The sequence below is a fragment of the Bufo bufo genome, chromosome 3, assembly GCF_905171765.1.
Source record: "Bufo bufo chromosome 3, aBufBuf1.1, whole genome shotgun sequence".
Taxonomy (NCBI): domain Eukaryota; kingdom Metazoa; phylum Chordata; class Amphibia; order Anura; family Bufonidae; genus Bufo; species Bufo bufo.
In genome coordinates this window covers 667,813,530-667,835,042 of record NC_053391.1, presented here as the reverse complement: position 1 = coordinate 667,835,042, position 21,513 = coordinate 667,813,530, and the positions used below count along the sequence as shown (strand labels likewise).

Genomic DNA, 21,513 nt, shown 5'->3' with positions numbered 1-21,513 from the left:
TGTTCTACACCACTATACAGGCACAGTGTTCTACACCACTATACAGGCACAGTGTTCTACACCACTATACAGGCACAGTGTTCTACACCACTATACAGGCACAGTGTTCTACACCACTATACAGGCACAGTGTTCTACACCACTATACAGGCACAGTGTTCTACACCACTATACAGGCACAGTGTTCTACACCACTATACAGGCACAGTGTTCTACACCACTATACAGGCACAGTGTTCTACACCCCTATACAGGCACAGTGTTCTACACCCCTATACAGGCACAGTGTTCTACACCACTATACAGGCACAGTGTTCTACACCACTATACAGGCACAGTGTTCTACACCACTATACAGGCACAGTGTTCTACACCACTATACAGGCACAGTATTCTACACCACTATACAGGCACAGTGTTCTACACCACTATACAGGCACAGTGTTCTACACCACTATACAGGCACAGTGTTCTACACCACTATACAGGCACAGTGTTCTACATCCCTATACAGGCACAGTGTTCTACACCACTATACAGGCACAGTGTTCTACACCACTATACAGGCACAGTGTTCTACACCCCTATACAGGCACAGTGTTCTACACCACTATACAGGCACAGTGTTCTACACCACTATACAGGCACAGTGTTCTACACCACTATACAGGCACAGTGTTCTACACCACTATACAGGCACAGTGTTCTACACCACTATACAGGCACAGTGTTCTACACCACTATACAGGCACAGTGTCCTACACCACTATACAGGCACAGTGTTCTACACCACTATACAGGCACAGTGTTCTACACCACTATACAGGCACAGTGTTCTACACCACTATACAGGCACAGTGTTCTACACCACTATACAGGCACAGTGTTCTACACCACTATACAGGCACAGTGTTCTACACCACTATACAGGCACAGTGTTCTTCACCACTATACAGGCACAGTGTTCTACACCACTATACAGGCACAGTGTTCTACACCACTATACAGGCACAGTGTTCTACACCACTATACAGGCACAGTGTTCTACACCACTATACAGGCACAGTGTTCTACACCACTATACAGGCACAGTGTTCTACACCACTATACAGGCACAGTGTTCTACACCACTATACAGGCACAGTGTTCTACACCACTATACAGGCACAGTGTCCTACACCACTATACAGGCACAGTGTCCTACACCACTATACAGGCACAGTGTCCTACACCACTATACAGGCACAGTGTCCTACACCACTATACAGGCACAGTGTTCTACACCACTATACAGGCACAGTGTTCTACACCACTATACAGGCACAGTGTTCTACACCACTATACAGGCACAGTGTTCTACACCACTATACAGGCACAGTGTTCTACACCACTATACAGGCACAGTGTTCTACACCACTATACAGGCACAGTGTTCTACACCACTATACAGGCACAGTGTTCTACACCCCTATACAGGCACAGTGTTCTACACCACTATACAGGCTCTCTGCAGCCAGGAAATAGCTGTTTTTTAACGCGATTCGCCAAAAATAAATTCTGGTCGAACCAAACACGACTCATTTATTCTTTCTTTGTATATGTTTTTTTGTCCGTGCTCTGATAGATTTATAACTTTCTGTATGATGATGATGATGATGATGATGATGATGATGATGATGATGATGATGTAGTGTCAGTTTACCAGTAATTACACATTACTATACCTTCTGTAGATAAAACTTGTATAAAATGACAAACTCAGTGCTGCTACTTCTGTAATAGCCATATCCAGTTTTGCACAGCCAGCTACATCAGCACCCGCTGGGAGCTGGGCACCATTTCTACGCCCTGTGCCAGAACACATCTATATTTTATGATAGAAGTAGTCGGCTCATCTGAGTGTGAGGGTCCCCGGGGGGATCCACGGGTGTCGCGGCGCTCCTGCTGTGCGCTGCACTGATTGATTATAATGACTTGTGACTGTGAGGCAGGTAGAAGAAACACGTCCATGTGCAGAGAGCAGCCGCGTGAGGACAGTCGTACTCAGAATGTCTAGAATATCTGTCTACAGCCTCACCCGATGTAGCAGAGGTGACTTTGTCGTTGAGTTGTTTTCTTCATACAGTCATAAATGGCTGAATTGTGGTGTGTGCAGGTTCCTCATGGAAAACGGCAGATAATAACAATGGGCCTGATTTATGACCAAAGGCAAACTCAGCTCTGCTACATACATAGAGGGACGAGTACAAGTCTGCCACATGGACTGGAAAGCCTCTTGTGAATATCCGCTTTTGCATGCAGAGATGTAGCAGAGATGAATTTGTCAACGAGCTTTGTCTTTTAGGGCATATTCACACGAGGCAGGTTTGTTTGCCGAAAATCCCTTCCATTCCTCTCAGTAAATTGATCAGCAGTCCAGTGGGAAACAAAAGATGGCAAACTCATCCCTGCTTCTCGACTAACTCAACTCTGCTATACGTGCAGCATGGTTGAATCCGTTCCATTCTATCCGCGTGCCTTCCAACGTTCTCTGCCCCTGCAAAGTGAGGATGGGCAGGGAAGGGGCCATTTGTTATCACACCCTTTTGGATGTAGCAGAGCTGAATTTGTCAGCTGCCGTTTTTTCTTTTATACAATGTGTAGGTTTATCATCAGTCTCAAGCTAGTGTGTGAGTTACTGTAAGGGGAACAGCTCTGCTACGTAAGAGGAGTGACAGACTCAGCTCTGCTACATCTGCATGGCTCGCACTTCTCCATGCAACTGCAAAAATAAAAAAAATCCCTTCTGAACAATACCCACCTTTGGGAGCAGGGATGCAGCAGAGCTGGATTTGTAAGCAGCTTCATGAGAACAATGTGGAACACCTAGTGTGTGAGTTATGCCTGATGGCAAACTCAGTTCTGCTTTTTGGAATACAGCTCTGAGGCTTCATCGGCAGGACACAATTAGTTCTGCTACATGTGTATTTCTTGCATTAAATAAATAAATAAATCACACCTGAATACCCCCTTTTGGGAACAGAGATGTAGCAGTGCTGAAGTTGTTGGCTCACAACCGTAGACTTACATATCAGCAATCTCATGAGAACAGTAGATAACACATAGGGTGCGAGCTGTGCCAGAAGGCAAATTCAGCTCTGCTGCTGGGCGACAGCTCAGCTACCTAAGAGGAGGGTAATCAGTTCTGCTACATCTGTATCCCTTACACTTTATGCACTCTTCTATACACCCACTGTGGAGACGGTGAAGGAGCAGAGCTGAATTTGTCAGCAGTTTAGTATGCTTTTTAGGAAACAGCTGAATCGGATCTGCTACATGCTTCTTACATTGCACCCACTTTGCAGACGGTAATGCAGCAGAGCTGAATTTGTAAGCAATTTCATGACAGCAATAGTGACAGAATGTGACAAACTCAGCTCTACATTTTAGGGAACAGTACAAGAGGGACAGAATCAGATCTGCTACATGCTTCTTGCATCGTTCCATGCACTTTTGGAGACAGGAATGTAGCAGAGCTGAGCTCTTTTTTGCATGCAGTGATAACCTGCGGAATCACAATAATAACTCAGAGGATTTATTCCCAGTCCCGCACCAGCTGACATACTCGGCTCTGCTACACCTGCACCTCCTCCCGGTCACGTCGGGCTCCCCTGGCTCTGACTTTTGTTGACCCCCCCTGAGCCGTCCCCTCCCCGACTTGTCAGCTGATCATTTATACATGGACCCCCGCTCCGCGCCATGGTTACCGCCAGGACCCCGCTACCTGCTCCGCACTTGCACAGGTGTGGGAGGCGCGGAAGTTGGTCGCATGCGACTGTTTAGCGCCCGGCGTCCAGTCTTCGGCATGTGAGATGAGAGGGAAGGCGCTAGAGATGCTCCACAATGCGTCATTATTCTCCAGGAACTGCTGCGCCCCAGACAGGGGAGAGGCGGCGCCCAGGGCGGCCGGGCTGGTGGCGGCGCTGTCCGGGGTGCTGATCTTCACCACCGTGGTGGATGTGCTGGGGAGCCTGCTGGTCATCGTGTCCGTGCTGAGGAACAGGAAGCTGAGGAACTCAGGTGAGGGATGTGCTCGGGGTGGGATATCCTCTCTAGTCTCTACTGGGGTGGGATATGCTTTGTACTGGTGTGGGATATCCTCTGTACTGGTGTGGGATATCCTCTGTACTAGTGTGGGATATCCTCTCTAGTCTCTACTGGTGTTGGATATCCTCTCTAGTCTCTACTGGTGTTGGATATCCTCTGGACTGGGGAGCCTGCTGGTCATCGTGTCCGTGCTGAGAAACTCAGGTGAGGAGCCCGGGGCAGGCTACTGGTGAGGGATGTGCTCTGGGGTGGGATATCCTCTGGACTGGTGTGTGATATCCTCTGTACTGGGGTGGGATATCCTCTGTACTGGTGTAGGATATCCTCTCGACTGGGGTGGGATATCCTCTGTACTGGTGTAGGATATCCTCTGGACTGGTGTGTGATATCCTCTGTACTGGGGTGGGATATCCTCTGTACTAGTGTTGGATATCCTCTCGACTGGGGTGGGATATCCTCTGTACTGGTGTAGGATATCCTCTGTACTGGTGTGGGATATCCTCTGGACTGGTGTGGGATATCCTCTGGACTGGTGTGGGATATCCTCTGGACTGAAGTGCGATATGCTCTATACTGGTGTGGGATATCATCTGTTCTGGTATGTGACATATTCTGTACTGGTGTGTGATATCCTCTGTACTGGTGTGGGGTACCCTCTGTATATAGCACTAGTCTGTAATATCCTCTGTATATAGCACTAGTCTGTAATATCTGTATATAGCGCTAGTCTGTAATATCTGTATATAGCGCTAGTCTGTAATATCTGTATATAGCTCTAGTCTGTAATATCTGTATATAGCACTAGTCTGTATTATCTCCATGCGTTCTCTGTGCATTAGGGGGTTGTATAATAATGATGGAGCTATGTGAACAGACGTGAGATATGCAGACTGTAATAAGATGCTGTATTATATGTTGAGGGCTGTGTCAGTGTTTATAAGTACAGTAGGGAATATATGTAGAGGCAGACACTAGGCAAGGACCATATAATAATGCAGGGACCATATGTTTAGACAGGACTATGAGATCAGGCAGGGGATGTCAGCCAGTGTTACCAGTAAGACATGGACTCTGTGCTGGTGAAGCGTTATCTTCTCTCCTTGAGTCACTACCAGGATACCAGGGCATGTTACTGCAGAATATATGCTGCAAATATCTAAGCCATATGCTGTGCTGATCATTAGTAGTAGCAGCACTAGTAATAGCAGCAGTAGTAGCAGCATCAGCAGTTCTACCAATAGCAACAATATTATAATTAGTAGTAGTAGTATTAATATAGTAGTAGTAGTAGATGAAGTAGTAATAGTAGATGTGGTAGCAGCATGATTATGAGAAGTATAATAGAACTACTAGTAGCAGTAGAAGCAGCAGTTATAGTAGTAGTAGCAGCTGTAGTAGTAGTAGTAGCAGCAGCATCATGAGTAGTAGTAGTAGTAGTAGTAGTAATACTACTAGGAGCAGTAGAAGCAGCAGTTACAGCAGCAGCATCATAATCATGAGAGGTAGTAGTAGCAGCACTTATAGTAGTAGCAACAGCAGTTGCTGTAGTAGTACCCTAATAGTAGAAGCAGTAAAAACAGCATTTAGTAGTAGCAGCAGCAGTAGCATCATGGGAGGTAGTAGAAGTATCAGCAGCAATAGCAGTATTAGCAGGAGTAGCATGAGTAATAGTAGTAGCTGTGTAAACAGCATTTAGTAGTAGCAGCAGCAGCCTAAAAGAAGTAGCAGTAGTGGTAGTAGTAGTGGTAGTAGTAGTAGTAGTGGTGGTAGTAGTAGTGGTAGTAGTAGTGGTAGCAGCAGTAGTGGTAGTAGTAGTGGTAGCAGTAGTGGTAGTAGTAGTAGTGGTGGTAGTAGTAGTATTAGTAGTAGTAGTAGTGGTAGTAGTAGTGGTAGTAGTAGTGGTAGTAGTAGTGGTAGTAGTAGTGGTAGCAGTAGTGGTAGCAGTAGTGGTAGTAGTAGTAGTAGTGGTAGTAGTAGTAGTAGTAGTAGTAGTGGTAGCAGTAGTAGTAGTGGTAGTAGTAGTAGTAGTGGTGGTAGTAGTAGTAGTGGTGGTAGTAGTAGTAGTAATGGTAGTAGTAGTGGTAGTAGTAGTGGTAGTAGTAGTGGTAGTAGTAGTGGTAGTAGTAGTGGTAGTAGTAGTGGTAGCAGTAGTGGTAGCAGTAGTGGTAGTAGTAGTAGTAGTAGTAGTAGTAGTAGTAGTAGTGGTAGCAGTAGTAGTAGTGGTAGTAGTAGTAGTAGTGGTGGTAGTAGTAGTAGTGGTGGTAGTAGTAGTAGTAATGGTAGTAGTAGTGGTGGTAGTAGTAGTAGTAGTAGTAGTAGTAGTGGTAGCAGTAGTAGTAGTGGTAGTAGTAGTAGTAGTGGTGGTAGTAGTAGTAGTAGTAGTAGTGGTGGTAGTAGTAGTGGTAGCAGTAGTGGTAGCAGTAGGGTAGTAGTAGTGGTGGTAGTAGTGGTAGCAGTAGTGGTAGTAGTAGTGGTAGTAGTAGTAGTGGTAGCAGTAGTGGTAGCAGTAGGGTAGTAGTAGTGGTGGTAGTAGTAGTGGTAGCAGTAGGGTAGTAGTAGTGGTGGTAGTAGTAGTGGTAGCAGTAGTGGTAGTAGTAGTGGTAGTAGTAGTGGTAGTGGTGGTAGTAGTAGTGGTAGCAGTAGTGGTAGTAGTAGTGGTAGTAGTAGTGGTAGTAGTAGTGGTAGTAGTAGTGGTGGCAGTAGTGGTAGTAGTAGTGGTAGCAGTAGTAGTAGTAGTGGTGGTAGTAGTAGTGGTAGTAGTAGTGGTAGCAGTAGTGGTAGTAGTAGCAGTAGTGGTGGTAGTAGTAGTAGTAGTAGTAGTAGTAGTAATGGTAGTAGTAGTAGTGGTAGTAGTAGTGGTAGTAGTAGTGGTAGCAGTAGTGGTAGCAGTAGTGGTAGCAGTAGTGGTAGTAGTAGTGGTAGCAGTAGTGGTAGTAGTAGTGGTAGTGGTAGTAGTAGTAGCAGTAGTGGTAGTAGTAGTGGTAGCAGTAGTGGTAGTAGTAGTGGTGGTAGTAGTAGTAGTAATGGTAGTAGTAGTAGTGGTAGTAGTGGTAGTAGTAGTGGTAGTAGTAGTAGTAGTTGTAGTGGTAGTAGTAGTGGTAGTGGTAGTAGTAGTAGTAGTAGTAGTAATGGTAGTAGTGGTAGCACCAATGATCTGACAATTATGTAATAATTTTATAAAAATTTCATAAGACCATTAAGGTTACTTTCATATCTATGGCACGGATTCGGCAGAGAATGCCAGGAGTCGGCCGGACACAAACCATGTCATGCAGCGGTCTGTGTCTGGCCGATTCTCAGCAATTTGGTATCCGGCAGAGCCAGATTCTGAGAATTCCAGCAGGATGTAGGTATAATGGTACCTATGGTGCCCCAGTAGGTAAAATGCCCCCTATAGTGCCCAGTAGGTATAATGCCCCCTATAGTGCCCCAGTAGGTATAATGCCCTCTATAGTTCTCTAGTAGGTATAATGCCCTCTATAGTGCCCCAGTAGGTATAATGCCCTCTATAGTTCTCCAGTAGGTATAATGCCCCCTATAGTGCCCCAGTAGGTATAATGCCCTCTATAGTTCTCCAGTAGGTATAATGCCCCCTATAGTGCCCCAGTAGGTATAATGCCCTCTATAGTTCTCCAGTAGGTATAATGCCCTCTATAGTGCACCAGTAGTTATAATGGCCCCTATAGTGCCCCAGTAGGTATAATGCCCCCCTATAGTGCACCTGTAGGTATAATGGCCCCTATAGTGCCCCGGTATGTATAATGACCCCTATAGTGCACCAGTAGGTATAATGCCCCCTATAGTGCCCCAGTAGGTATAATGGTCCCAATAGTGCCCCAGTAGGTAAAATGGCCTCTATGGTGCCCCAGTAGGTATAATGTCCCCTATGGTGCCCCAGTAGGTATAATGTCCCCTATAGTGCCCCAGTAGGTATAATGTCCCCTATAGTGCCCCAGTAGGTATAATGTCCCCTAGAGTTCCCCAGTAGGTATAATGTCCCCTATAGTGCCCCAGTAGGTATAATGTCCCCTAGAGTTCCCCAGTAGGTATAATGGCCCCTATAGTGCCCCAGTAGATATAATGTCCCCTATAGTGCCCCAGTAGGTATAATGTCCCCTATAGTGCCCCGGTAGGTATAATGGCCACTATAGTCCCCTAGTAGGTATAATGTCCCCTATAGTGCCCCAGTAGGTATAATGTCCCCTAGAGTTCCCCAGTAGGTATAATGTCCCCTATAGTGCCCCAGTAGGTATAATGTCCCCTAGAGTTCCCCAGTAGGTATAATGTCCCCTATAGTGCCCCAGTAGGTATAATGTCCCCTAGAGTTCCCCAGTAGGTATAATGTCCCCTATAGTGCCCCAGTAGGTATAATGTCCCCTAGAGTTCCCCAGTAGGTATAATGTCCCCTATAGTGCCCCAGTAGGTATAATGTCCCCTAGAGTTCCCCAGTAGGTATAATGGCCCCTATAGTGCCCCAGTAGATATAATGTCCCCTATAGTGCCCCAGTAGGTATAATGTCCCCTATAGTGCCCCAGTAGGTATAATGGCCCATATAGTGCCCCAGTAGGTATAATGTCCCCTATAGTGCCCCAGTAGGTATAATGGCCCCTATAGTGCTCCAGTAGGTGTAATGTCCCCTATAGTGCCCCAGTAGGTATAATGCCCCCTATAGTGCTCCAGTAGGTATAATTGCCCCTATGGTGCCCCAGTAGATATAATGTCCCCTATAGTGCCCCGGTAGGTATAATGGCCACTATAGTCCCCTAGTAGGTATAATGTCCCCTATAGTGCCCCAGTAGATATAATGTCCCCTATAGTGCCCCGGTAGGTATAATGGCCACTATAGTCCCCTAGTAGGTATATTGTCCTCTATAGTTCTCCAGTAGGTATAATGCCCCCTATAGTGCCAAGTAGGTATAATGGCCCCTATTGTGCCCCAGTAGGTATAATTTCCCCTATAACACCCCAGTAGGTATAATGCCCCCTATGGTGCCCCAGTAGGTATAATGCCCCCTATAGTGCCCCAGTAGGTATAATGGCCCCTATATTGCCCAGTAGATATAATGGCCCCTATTGTGCCCAGTAGGTATAATGCCCCTATTGTGCCCAGTAGGTATAATGCCCCTATAGTGCTCCAGTAGGTATAATGGCCCCTATAGTGCCCTAATTGTTTTAATGGCCCATTGTACTATCCCAATACTGGTGTAATGCCCTCTTACGTAGTAGATTTCCTTTTGCAAATGTGGCTTCTTTCCTGGCGCATTTTGCTCCAAGATACCGGCGTGCCTGCTTTGCATGACACTGTTTGTTTTACACTCTTTTCTAAGCATTTAATGCCTCAACCAACAAGGGGCGTGGCTTCACTGGAAAAGGGTGTGGCTTTGTGGTAAAAGGGGACGTGACCTAAATGCACCTCTGTATGCCAAAAATTTGGCACATTTTTGGAGTTAAACTACACCAACTTATAGGATGGCGGAAATTAAGACTAGATGGTTTTTGTTGCAGAGGCAAAATTCTGGCGCAGGATTTACAATACTCAAAATTTCTGATGTCCATGTCCCAGAATAGTACATTTGTCTAATATTCAGACTGAGATTCGTATTCTGTTCTGGTTTGTTGTCTTCAAGGACATTAAGAAGGAAAGAAAGGGTTAAATTACACAAATGGGTTTCTTGAATTGCTATTCTTAACCCTTTATGCTCATTGTATCACCACCGTCAGTGCACCACACTATGTACCACCACCGTCAGTGCACCACACTATGTACCACCACCGTCAGTGCACCACACTATGTACCACCACCGTCAGTGCACCACACAATGTATCACCACCGTCAGTCCACCACACTATGTATCACCACCGTCAGTGCACCACACTATGTACCACCACCGTCAGTGCACCACACTATGTATCACCACCGTCAGTGCACCACACTATGTATCACCACCGTCAGTGCACCACACTATGTATCACCTCAGTCAGTGCACCACACTATGTATCACCACCGTCAGTGCACCACACTATGTATCACCGCAGTCAGTGCACCACACTATGTATCACCACCGTCAGTGCACCACACTATGTACCACCACCGTCAGTGCACCACACTATGTATCACCACCGTCAGTGCACCACTCTATGTATCACCACCGTCAGTGCACTACACTATGTATCACCACCGTCAGTGCACCACACTATGTATCACCACCGTCAGTGCACCACACTATGTATCACCACCGTCAGTGCACCACACTATGTATCACCGCAGTCAGTCCACCACACTATGTATCACCACCGTCAGTGCACCACACAATGTATCACCTCAGTCAGTGCACCACACTATGTATCACCGCCGTCAGTGCACCACACTATGTATCACCTCAGTCAGTGCACCACACAATGTATCACCACCGTCAGTGCACCACACTATGTATCACCTCAGTCAGTGCACCACACTATGTATCACCTCAGTCAGTGCACCACACTATGTATCACCTCAGTCAGTGCACCACACTATGTATCACCACCGTCAGTGCACCACACTATGTATCACCACCGTCAGTGCACCACACTATGTATCACCTCAGTCAGTGCACCACACTATGTATCACCTCCGTCAGTGCACCACACTATGTATCACCTCAGTCAGTGCACCACACTATGTATCACCTCAGTCAGTGCACCACACTATGTATCACCTCAGTCAGTGCACCACACTATGTATCACCACCGTCAGTGCACCACACTATGTATCACCACCGTCAGTGCACCACACTATGTATCACCTCAGTCAGTGCACCACACTTTGTATCACCACCGTCAGTGCACCACACTATGTATCACCACCGTCAGTGCACCACACTATGTATCACCACCGTCAGTGCACCACACTATGTATCACCACCGTCAGTGCACCACACTATGTATCACCGCAGTCAGTGCACCACACTATGTATCACCTCAGTCAGTGCACCACACTATGTATCACCACCGTCAGTGCACCACACTATGTATCACCACCGTCAGTGCACCACACTATGTATCACCGCAGTCAGTGCACCACACTATGTATCACCACCGTCAGTGCACCACACTATGTATCACCACCGTCAGTGCACCACACTATGTATCACCGCAGTCAGTGCACCACACTATGTATCACCGCCGTCAGTGCACCACACTATGTATCACCGCAGTCAGTGCACCACACTATGTATCACCGCAGTCAGTGCACCACACTATGTATCACCGCAGTCAGTGCACCACATTATGTATCACCACCGTCAGTGCACCACACTATGTATCACCACCGTCAGTGCACCACACTATGTATCACCACCGTCAGTGCACCACACTATGTATCACCACCGTCAGTGCACCACACTATGTATCACCACCGTCAGTGCACCACACTATGTATCACCACCGTCAGTGCACCACACTGAAAGTTCCCAAGAGCACAGAAGCCTCCATGAATCTTAAATTGAAGACATTTGGAACAACCAGGACTCTTCCTAGAGCTGGCTGCCCCACCAAACTAAGTTATTGGGGGAGAAGGGCCTTGGATAAGAGAGATGACTAAGAACCCAATGGTCTCTCTGGCTCCATACGTCATGTGATCTATGGAGACAGATTTCCAAAAGGGAGATGGGAGAAACTTCTAGAAGGTCAATCATCACTGCAGCACTCCATACATCGGGGCTTTATGCTAGAGTGGCAAGAAAGAAGCCTCTCCTCAGTAAACGACACATGAAAGTTTGCAAAAAAAGCACCTAAAGGGCCCTCAGACTGTGAGAAAGAAGAGTCTCTGGTCTAATGAAACCAAGACTGAACTTTCTGGCCTCAATTCTAAGCATCATGTCTGGAGGACACCAGGCAATGCTCATCACCTGCCCGATACCATCCCTACTGTGAAGCATGGTGGTGGCCGTATCATGATGTGGGGGTGTTTTTCAGCAGCCGGCACAGGGAGACATGTCAGGGTTGAGGGAAAACTGAATAGTGCAAAGTACAGAGGTATTCTTAATGAAAACCTGATCCAAAGTTCTCTGGACCTCAGATGGACCGAAGGTTCATCTTCTAACAAGACAATGACCTTAAGCACACAGCCAAGTGACTTAGGGGCAACTCTGTGAATGTCCTTGACTGGTCCATCCAGAGCCCTGACTGGAACCCAATCCAACATCTCTGGAGAGACCTGAAAATGGCTGTCCACCGACGGTCCCATCCAACCTGACCTGCACGGAAGAAAGGCAGAAAATCCCCAAACCCAGGTGTGTGAACCTTGTGGCATCATCCCCAAGAAGACTGGAGGCTGTGATTGGTGCCAAAATGGGCTTCAACTAAGTTCTGAGTGAAGGGTCTGAGTAGCAAGATTTTTGTTTTTCCTTAGATTTCGGACATCCTGTTCTGACTTTCTCACTCCCGTTGTCCCCACTACTGTATTTACTGCCCCTCTGACTGTGTGTTTGTAGTCTGTAACCACAGAGACACATAGGTCTGCATGGGAGCTGTAGACCATCAATGTTAGAGCCCTCGTAATAAACACTATTCAGAAGGTCGCTTCATTCATTTAAAAGGCATCAAAGCAATTAAAAAAATTATGAACTGGAAAGGTGAACATAGATGTAAGGGATAGATGTAGCAGAGCTGACTGTGTATATCGAACAGAGATGAGATGGCGATATCCCAATATGACATCTAAATAGTACAAGTAACCTAATACGTTATCTGAACGGTAGAAGAAGACGGACGGCAAACTCAGCTCTGCCGCATCTGTATATAGATGATCTTTTTGACTAGTTAAGTGTCGGTTCTGTGTTGGATTGCTGGATTGGAAGCACTTGGAAGAAAACAGGTGTTCCGCTTCCCCCGGAGCTGCTGCCTCAATAAGAATATATGTTTTATTAAATAATACACCGTGTTTGATATTCTGCGGAGCGCAGGAGAGCAGAGCGCAGGAGAGCAGAGCGCAGGAGAGCAGAGCGCAGGAGAGCAGAGAACAGGAGAGCAGAGCGCAGGAGAGCAGAGCGCAGGAGAGCAGAGAACAGGAGAGCAAAGCACAGGAGAGCAGAGCGCAGGCAGGAGAGCAGAGCGCAGGCAGGAGAGCAGAGCACAGGAGAGCAGAGCGCAGGAGAGCAGAGAACAGGAGAGCAAAGCACAGGAGAGCAGAGCGCAGGCAGGAGAGCAGAGCACAGGAGAGCAGAGCACAGGAGAGCAGAGCGCAGGAGAGCAGAGAACAGGAGAGCAGAGAACAGGAGAGCAGAGCGCAGGAGAGCAGAGCGCAGGAGAGCAGAGAACAGGAGAGCAAAGCACAGGAGAGCAGAGCGCAGGCAGGAGAGCAGAGCGCAGGCAGGAGAGCAGAGCACAGGAGAGCAAAGCACAGGAGAGCAGAGCACAGGAGAGCAGAGCACAGGAGAGCAGAGCGCAGGCACGAGAGCAGAGCACAGGAGAGCAGAGCGCAGGAGAGCAGAGCGCAGGAGAGCAGAGAACAGGAGAGCAAAGCACAGGAGAGCAGAGCGCAGGCAGGAGAGCAGAGCGCAGGCAGGAGAGCAGAGCACAGGAGAGCAAAGCACAGGAGAGCAGAGCGCAGGAGAGCAGAGCACAGGAGAGCAGAGCGCAGGAGAGCAGAGCGCAGGAGAGCAGAGAGCAGGAGAGCAGAGCGCAGGAGAGCAGAGCGCAGGAGAGCAGAGCGCAGGAGAGCAGAGCGCAGGAGAGCAGAGCGCAGGAGAGCAGAGCGCAGGATGTTAATTAAAATCTGCAGATGGAAAAAATGCCCTGAAATATCAAACCGTGGATTTCTGTGTATGGGGAGATCCCCAGATAGTGCACACTAATACAAATAATGGGGGTCGTTGGGTGTAGTGCGGCACTTTAGGCTCTACCATCCATTCTCGGAGCTTCTTTTCACTCATTTTGTTGTACTTTTACACATTTTACACAGTTCCTCTTTTTCCTTGTGACTTAGGTATAGCTTTGACTTGTGGTGGATTTATTACTTGACCTTGTTTTTTATGTGACCTCATTTATTACTTTACCTAGTTTAGGGTCCATTCACACGTCTGTAAGTGTTTTGTGGCCCATGTGCGTTCCTCATTTTGCGGACCGCGCATGACCGGCACAATGATAGAAACTGCCTAGTCTTGTCAGTTATAGGACATGCTCTATCTTTTTTGCTGGGCCGCGGAACGGAACTACAGATGCGGACAACACGCGGAGTGCTGTCCGCAATCTTCTGCGGCCTCATTGAAATGAATGGGTCCACATCCGTTCCGCAAAATTGCGCAACGGATTCGGACCCAGAACTACGGATGTGTGAATGGACCCTTATAATGTGAACTTTGTTACATCATCTCCTTTATTATGTGACCTCCATTGTCACTTGACCTCTTTTATTATGTGACCTCCATTGTCACTTGACCTCTTTTATTATGTGACCTCCTTTATTATGTGACCTCCTTTATTATGTGACCTCCTTTATCATGTGACCTTCTTTATCATGTGACCTTCTTTATCACTTGACCTATTTTATTATGTGACCTCCTTTATTATGTGACCTCCTTTATTATGTGACCTTCTTTATCACTTGACCTCTTTTATTATGTGACATCCTTTATTATGTGACCTTCTTTATCACTTGACCTCTTTTATTATGTGACCTCCTTTATTGTGACCTCCTTTATCATGTGACCTTCTTTATCACTTGACCTATTTTATTATGTGACCTCCTTTATTATGTGACCTTCTTTATCACTTGACCTATTTTATTATGTGACCTCCTTTATTATGTGACCTTCTTTATCACTTGACCTCTTTTATTATGTGACCTCCTTTATTGTGACCTCCTTTATCATGTGACCATCTTTATCACTTGACCTCTTTTATTATGTGACCTCATTTATCATGTGACCTTCTTTATCATGTGACCTCCATTGTCACTTGACCTCTTTTATTATGTGACCTTCTTTATTATGTGACCTCCTTTATCATGTGACCTTCTTTATCATGTGACCTTCTTTATCACTTGACCTATTTTATTATGTGACCATCTTTATCACTTGACCTCTTTTATTATGTGACCTCATTTATCATGTGACCTTCTTTATCATGTGACCTCCATTGTCACTTGACCTCTTTTATTATGTGACCTTCTTTATCATGTGACCTTCTTTGTCCCTTGACCTCTTTTATTATGTGAATTACACTTTAAGAACGGTGGCTCTCTCTGGGCGGAACTATGGATTAGGTGCTGCTAAACCCAAGATGGAGGGACACCCACCTTCTGATTGTAATTATTTAGAAAAACCAAAGTATTGGGTGAGCACTCTGCATTTGGTCTTGGTAATAAAAGTTTAATTAAACTGCGATTGAAATACTTACAATCTAACATAAAATAAACACATGTGTGACATAAATGATAAAATACATGAGTAAAAGGCAATTAGCATAAAATCACATAAATCCACATTAATAAAAATTCACAGGTAAGGATGGTCCCTTGTATCCACAATAATTCGCTGCGCACTCCTCAAGCCAACTTACCCGGAGTCTCGCGGGAATTGGGGCGATGTTTCGGCTTTACCTGGCCCACGTGACTTCCGTCCGGCGCAGTAAGGAAGAGAATGTCTATCTCGATTTTTTGGTGTCAGTTATAATCATTTAGACATTCATATGTTTCAATTATTCAGCATGGCTATGCTTGTTGTTGCGGAGGTGCTTCTTCTCAAGTGTGCGATCCAGCCCAGACGCGTTTCGGGAACTCGCCTTCCCTTCATCAGTGACCACTATCTAAGACAGTCTGCAAACCAGAGATCAGACTATAGATTTTCATATGCGTGTATATCCATACACATATACATTTGAGCTTGAACAACTGCAGAGCACTTTATCACTTTGCAATAATACAAAATCTTCAGCGAATTATTGTGGATACAAGGGACCATCCTTACCTGTGAATTTATATTAATGTGGATTTATGTGATTTTATGCTAATTGCTTTTTACTCATATGTTTTATCATTTATGTCACACACGTGTTTATTTTATGTTATATAAGTATTTCAATCGCAGTTTAATTAAACTTTTATTACCAAGACCAAATGCAGAGTGCTCACCCAATACTTTGGCTTCTCTTTTATCATGTGACCTTCTTTATCATGTGACCTCCATTGTCACTTGACCTCTTTTTATTATGTGACCTCATTTATCTGTAAATTGTTTTTTTTATAAGAGTAAATAATGCTTTACAAACATTTGGCGTTAATTCACTCCATTCGAATCAAGTTATATCGATATCATTAAGCAAGACAAGAACAAAATAATACAACCAACAAGGAAGGAAAGGGAAGAGTTAAAATAAAAAAGGGGGGAGAGAGGAGGGAAGAGGGTAAGGAGGTACCAGTCAAATACAATGTGTATTATCACTTTAGACAAAATGTTTTGGACAATTTTCCGGACCAACATGACAGTAATTGGGAAACTTTCTCTGGAGTCAAATATTCCAACCAAACGCTCCACATGTCCTTGTATATTTGTAGATTTTGTGTAACAGTCCATCTACGTTTTTCAAAGTCCTGTATTTTCTGGACTTTACCCGTCGGTGGATCTTCTTGTAACCATTTCCTTGGTATAAGGATCTTTGCAGCGTTTAGGAAATGTAGACACAGTTCGGATTTTATATCCGCATGGCCAACATCAAACATGTAAAACAATATCAATCTTCGTTTTATATCCATCATTTACTATCTTATTTATAGCTTCCCAGAAAGGAATAGTGCGTGGGCATCTGCACCAGATGTGCGTGTAGTTACCAGTTTCTTTTTTGCATCTCCAGCAACAATCAGATATCTCCTGGTTGACCCTATGCATTAGGTTTTGTACCAGCGAGTTGTTGTTTTATATTACATTTCTTGATGAAGATAGGATTTAGAAACAGTGAGGGATTTTTTCAGAATGTGTTCTGTTTGCATATTGTTAAATTCCTTGTTCCATTCATCTTCTATATATGAGGGCAAGTTATCTGTTTTATTGACCAATTTATAGCATTTGGACACTAGGCGATCACCTGTTGCATTTTTGGTGGAGCAAAGAGGTCAGAAGGTTATCCTCTACAGCAGGCACGGCCAACCTGTGGCTCTCCAGCTGTTGTAAAACTACAACTCCCACCATGCCCTGCTGTAGGCTGCTAGCTGTAGGCAGTCTGGGCATGCTGGGAGTTGTAGTTTTGCAACAGCTGGAGAGCCTCAGGTTGGCCATCCCTGGCTTAGATAGTGTTGCGTGTTTTTTGGGAGAGATCACCCTATGTCCAAACAATCTATGGAGGTCTTCTAGAGGAATAAGAGAGTTGTTTCCAAAAACATCATTTGTTTTCTTTTAAAATTTTTACCAGCGTATGCCAAGTGTTAGGAATGAAGGAATGAAGCTAGCTATCGGAGTTTTTGTATCAAAATTAGGAAGTAAATTTAATGATCTGTTGATACTGTGCCACAGTGTTTAGTAATCAGGTTTTTGGTCGTATTAAGGTTATCTGGGTATTGAGGGGTCTTCCACAACATGGCAGAAAGGTTCACTTTGGAGCAGTCCTGTTCTATGTCTACCCAAATTTTGTTTGCTGGGGAAACACCCCATTCTAGCAATCTTGTCAGAGTGGTCGCCTTATAATAATTTTCAATATCAAGTAAACCAGTTCCTCTATTTTTCCCATGTCTGGTCAATGTATTGTATTTGATCTTGCTTTGTTTCCCTTGCCAGACAAATTTCGTTATGAGGTTCTTCGTTTTTTTGAAAAATTCTTTGGGAATTTCTATGGGAAGGGTTTGGAAAAGGAACAGAAATTTTGGTAAGATCATAGTTAATTCTGCCGAACCATGACAGCCATAATGAGTCCCATTCTTTCAGCTGTATTTCAGTGGATTTTAAAAGTGGGATGAAGTTGCTTCTATAGGTATCCAAAAGATCGAGACAAACCTTGACCCCTATATACCTAAAGGATTGCAGGGCTGGTTTTAAGGGGCTTAGTCTTTTAACCTTCTCCCATACTTTGCAATTTAGGGTAACATTAAACATTTCAGATTTATTCAAATTAATTTTGAAGTCAGAGACCCTATTAAATGAGTCAAAAATAAATTCTGCTAAAGAGTCTAATGGATTTGTTAAGGCAAACAGGGTATCATCTGCGTAGGCCGCAATTTTATGCTCTTTGTTTTTAGTGCATAGACCTTTTATTTTGAGGTTGGATCAGATTTTTGCAAGGAAGGGCTCTAGGCAGAGGACAAATAAAAGGGGAGATAATGGGCATCCCTGCCTAGTACCATTAGAGATAGAGACCTAATTTATCATGTGACCCCCCTTATTATGTGACCCCCCTTATTATGTGACCTCCTTTATTAAGTGACCTCCTTTATTAAGTGACCTCCATTATCACTTGACCTCATTTATCATGTGACTTCCTTTATTATGTGACTTCCTGTATCATGTGACTTCCTTTATTATGTGACTTCCTGGCCTCCTTTATTATGTGACCTACTATATCACCTGACTTCTGTTATTTTGTGACCTCCATTTTCTTGTACAACTATTTGTTTGGCACGAACTGACTATGATAAGAATGCAGCCAGTGCCCTCGTATTACGTACTGTTTAAAGGGGTTGTCTACTGTGGACAGTTTCTTTCTGGTAGAAGGATTCTCCGCACATAAGATGACACACAAACCAGCCCTAAGAGGTGATGCCACCTATGATGATCTAGGTCAGTGATGGCGAACCTTTTAGAGGCTGAGTGCCCAAACTGCAACCCAAAACCCACTTTTTTATCGCAAAGTGCCAACACAGCAATTTAAACTGAATACCAATATAGTATATCTTTGATATCATTTAGCTATAATATCCTTCCTACATTCAATGCTCTGCCTGTGCTGTTCATAGTGTGTCTTGGGCTGAAGAATAGCAGGAAAACTCTAAGGCATATTGGTACACCATAGACTTTTTCCAGGGTGCGGGTGCCCACAGAGAGGGCTCTGAGTGCCGCCTCTGGCACCCGTGCCATAGGTTCGCCACCACTGATCTAGGTGGTCACCAAATCAAGGAAAAAACATGCCCATCAAATATACATGGAGATGTCCTTCAAACAACGGCGTCCCACATGCAGTATAGGCTGCTGCTCCCTCCGTGTGGATCCGAGCTACGGCAACCACAATGGAAAGTTTTAAAAAGGCAAATGAAACCAGATTACGAGGTGCTGCCAATCCAGTCAGATAAAAGGCTTTATTAAAACAAAAAATATAAGATCTGTGTAACGTGTTTCGCCAGCGACCTACTGGCTTCATCTGACACAAAGTAATCAGTAAGCATGTCAGGTATTTATACAAGCGCAGAAAATCCAAATGAAAAAACACAGGAAATGGAAATCAAATGAACAGAAAATACTAAAAAATACAGTCAATAAGTGCAAAAAAAACAAGAGAAAGATTGAAATGTACCGGTACATGTATATTTATACATTTCACAATTAAAAAGAAGTTGTAGAACTGATTTTACAAACAAGTACAACATGATCAGTCGCTAGGAAAGAAAACTGAGATGACAACAAGAAGAATCATGGAAGTGGACGAGTGTAAAGTCGAAGCCAATTTTCCCCACTTAAGGGGAAAAAATTCCTTCCCGACTCCAATCAGGCAATCAGAATAACTCCCTGGATCAACGACCCCTCTCTAGTAGCTATAGCCTGTAATATTATTACGCTCCAGAAATACATCCAGGCCCCTCTTGAATTCCTTTATTGTACTCACCATCACCACCTCCTCAGGCAGAGAGTTCCATAGTCTCACTGCTCTTACCGTAAAGAATCCTCTTCTATGTTTGTGTACAAATCTTCTTTCCTCCAGACGCAGAGGATGTCCCCTCGTCACAGTCACAGTCCTGCGGATATGATTGGAGTCCACCTTTGGTAAATTCAGTGGATTGGACATGATTTGGAAAGACACAGCCCTGTCTATAGAAGATCTTACAGCTGAGAATGAATATGAGAGCAAAAACCAATGAGGAGGAAAGAACTGCCTGTGGAGCTCAGAGACAGGATTGTGTGGAGGAACAGATCTGAAGAACGGCACAATGTACAGTACAGACCAAAAGTTTGGACACACCTTCTCATTCAAAGAGTTTTCTTTATTTTCATGACTATGAAGGCATCAAAACTATGAATTAACACATGTGGAATTATATACATAACAAACAAGTGTGAAACAACTGAAAATATGTCATATTCTAGGTTCTTCAAAGTAGCCACCTTTTGCTTTGATTACTGCTTTGCACACTCTTGGCATTCTCTTGATGAGCTTCAAGAGGTAGTTCCCTGAAATGGTCTTCCAACGGTCTTGAAGGAGTTCCCAGAGATGCTTAGCACTTGTTGGCCTTTTTGCCTTCACTCTGCGGTCCAGCTCACCCCAAACCATCTCGATTGGGTTCAGGTCCGGTGACTGTGGAGGCCAGGTCATCTGGCGCAGCACCCCATCACTCTCCTTCATGGTCAAATAGCCCTTACTTTCAAAGTTTTCCCAATTTTTCGGCTGACTGACTGACCTTCATTTCTTAAAGTAATGATGGCCACTCGTTTTTCTTTACTTAGCTGCTTTTTTCTTGCCATAATACAAATTCTAACAGTCTATTCAGTAGGACTATCAGCTGTGTATCCACCTGACTTCTCCTCAACGCAACTGATGGTCCCAACCCCATTTATAAGGCAAGAAATCCCACTTATTAAACCTGACAGGGCACACCTGTGAAGTGAAAACCATTTCAGGGGACTACCTCTTGAAGCTCATCAAGAGAATGCCAAGAGTGTGCAAAGCAGTAATTAAAGCAAAAGGTGGCTACTTTGAAGAACCTAGAATATGACATATTTTCAGTTGTTTCACACTTGTTTGTTATGTATATAATTCCACATGTGTTAATTCATAGTTTTGATGCCTTCAGTGTGAATCTACAATTTTCATAGTCATGAAAATAAAAAAAACTCTTTGAATGAGAAGGTGTGTCCAAACTTTTGGTCTGTACTGTATATTCTGCTGCACTGAAGGCTCCCAAGAGCACAGAGGCCTTCATAATTCATAAATGGACAATACAACTAGAATGATCAAAAAAATAAAATATACAGTCAATAAGTGCAAAAAAAACAAGAGAAAGATTGAAATGTACCGGTACATGTATATTTATACATTTCACAATTAAAAATAAGTTGTAGAACTGATTTTACAAACAAATACAACATGATCAGTCGCTAGGAAAGAACACTGAGATGACAGAATGAAGAATCATGGAAGTAGACGAGTGTAAAGTGGAAGCTAAGCAGGTGAATCTGTGGCACTATGATGACCTGTGAGATCGGCGCAGGGCCAGATAGAAAGAAGAGTGGAGCGGAGGATAAATAGCCCCA

At 44.5% G+C, this 21,513-nt stretch overlaps 1 protein-coding gene across 1 annotated transcript in view; it reads left to right on the top strand.

The window, feature by feature from the left end:
* Nucleotides 1-3,872: 3,872 nt before the first annotated feature.
* Nucleotides 3,873-21,513, top strand: part of LOC120994190 (melatonin receptor type 1B) — a 230,800-nt gene continuing 213,159 nt past the window's right edge. Inside the window, exon 1 of the mRNA XM_040422638.1 lies at nt 3,873-4,059. Coding sequence (XP_040278572.1) covers nt 3,873-4,059 — 187 coding nt within the window. The remainder of the gene's footprint in view (nt 4,060-21,513) is intronic.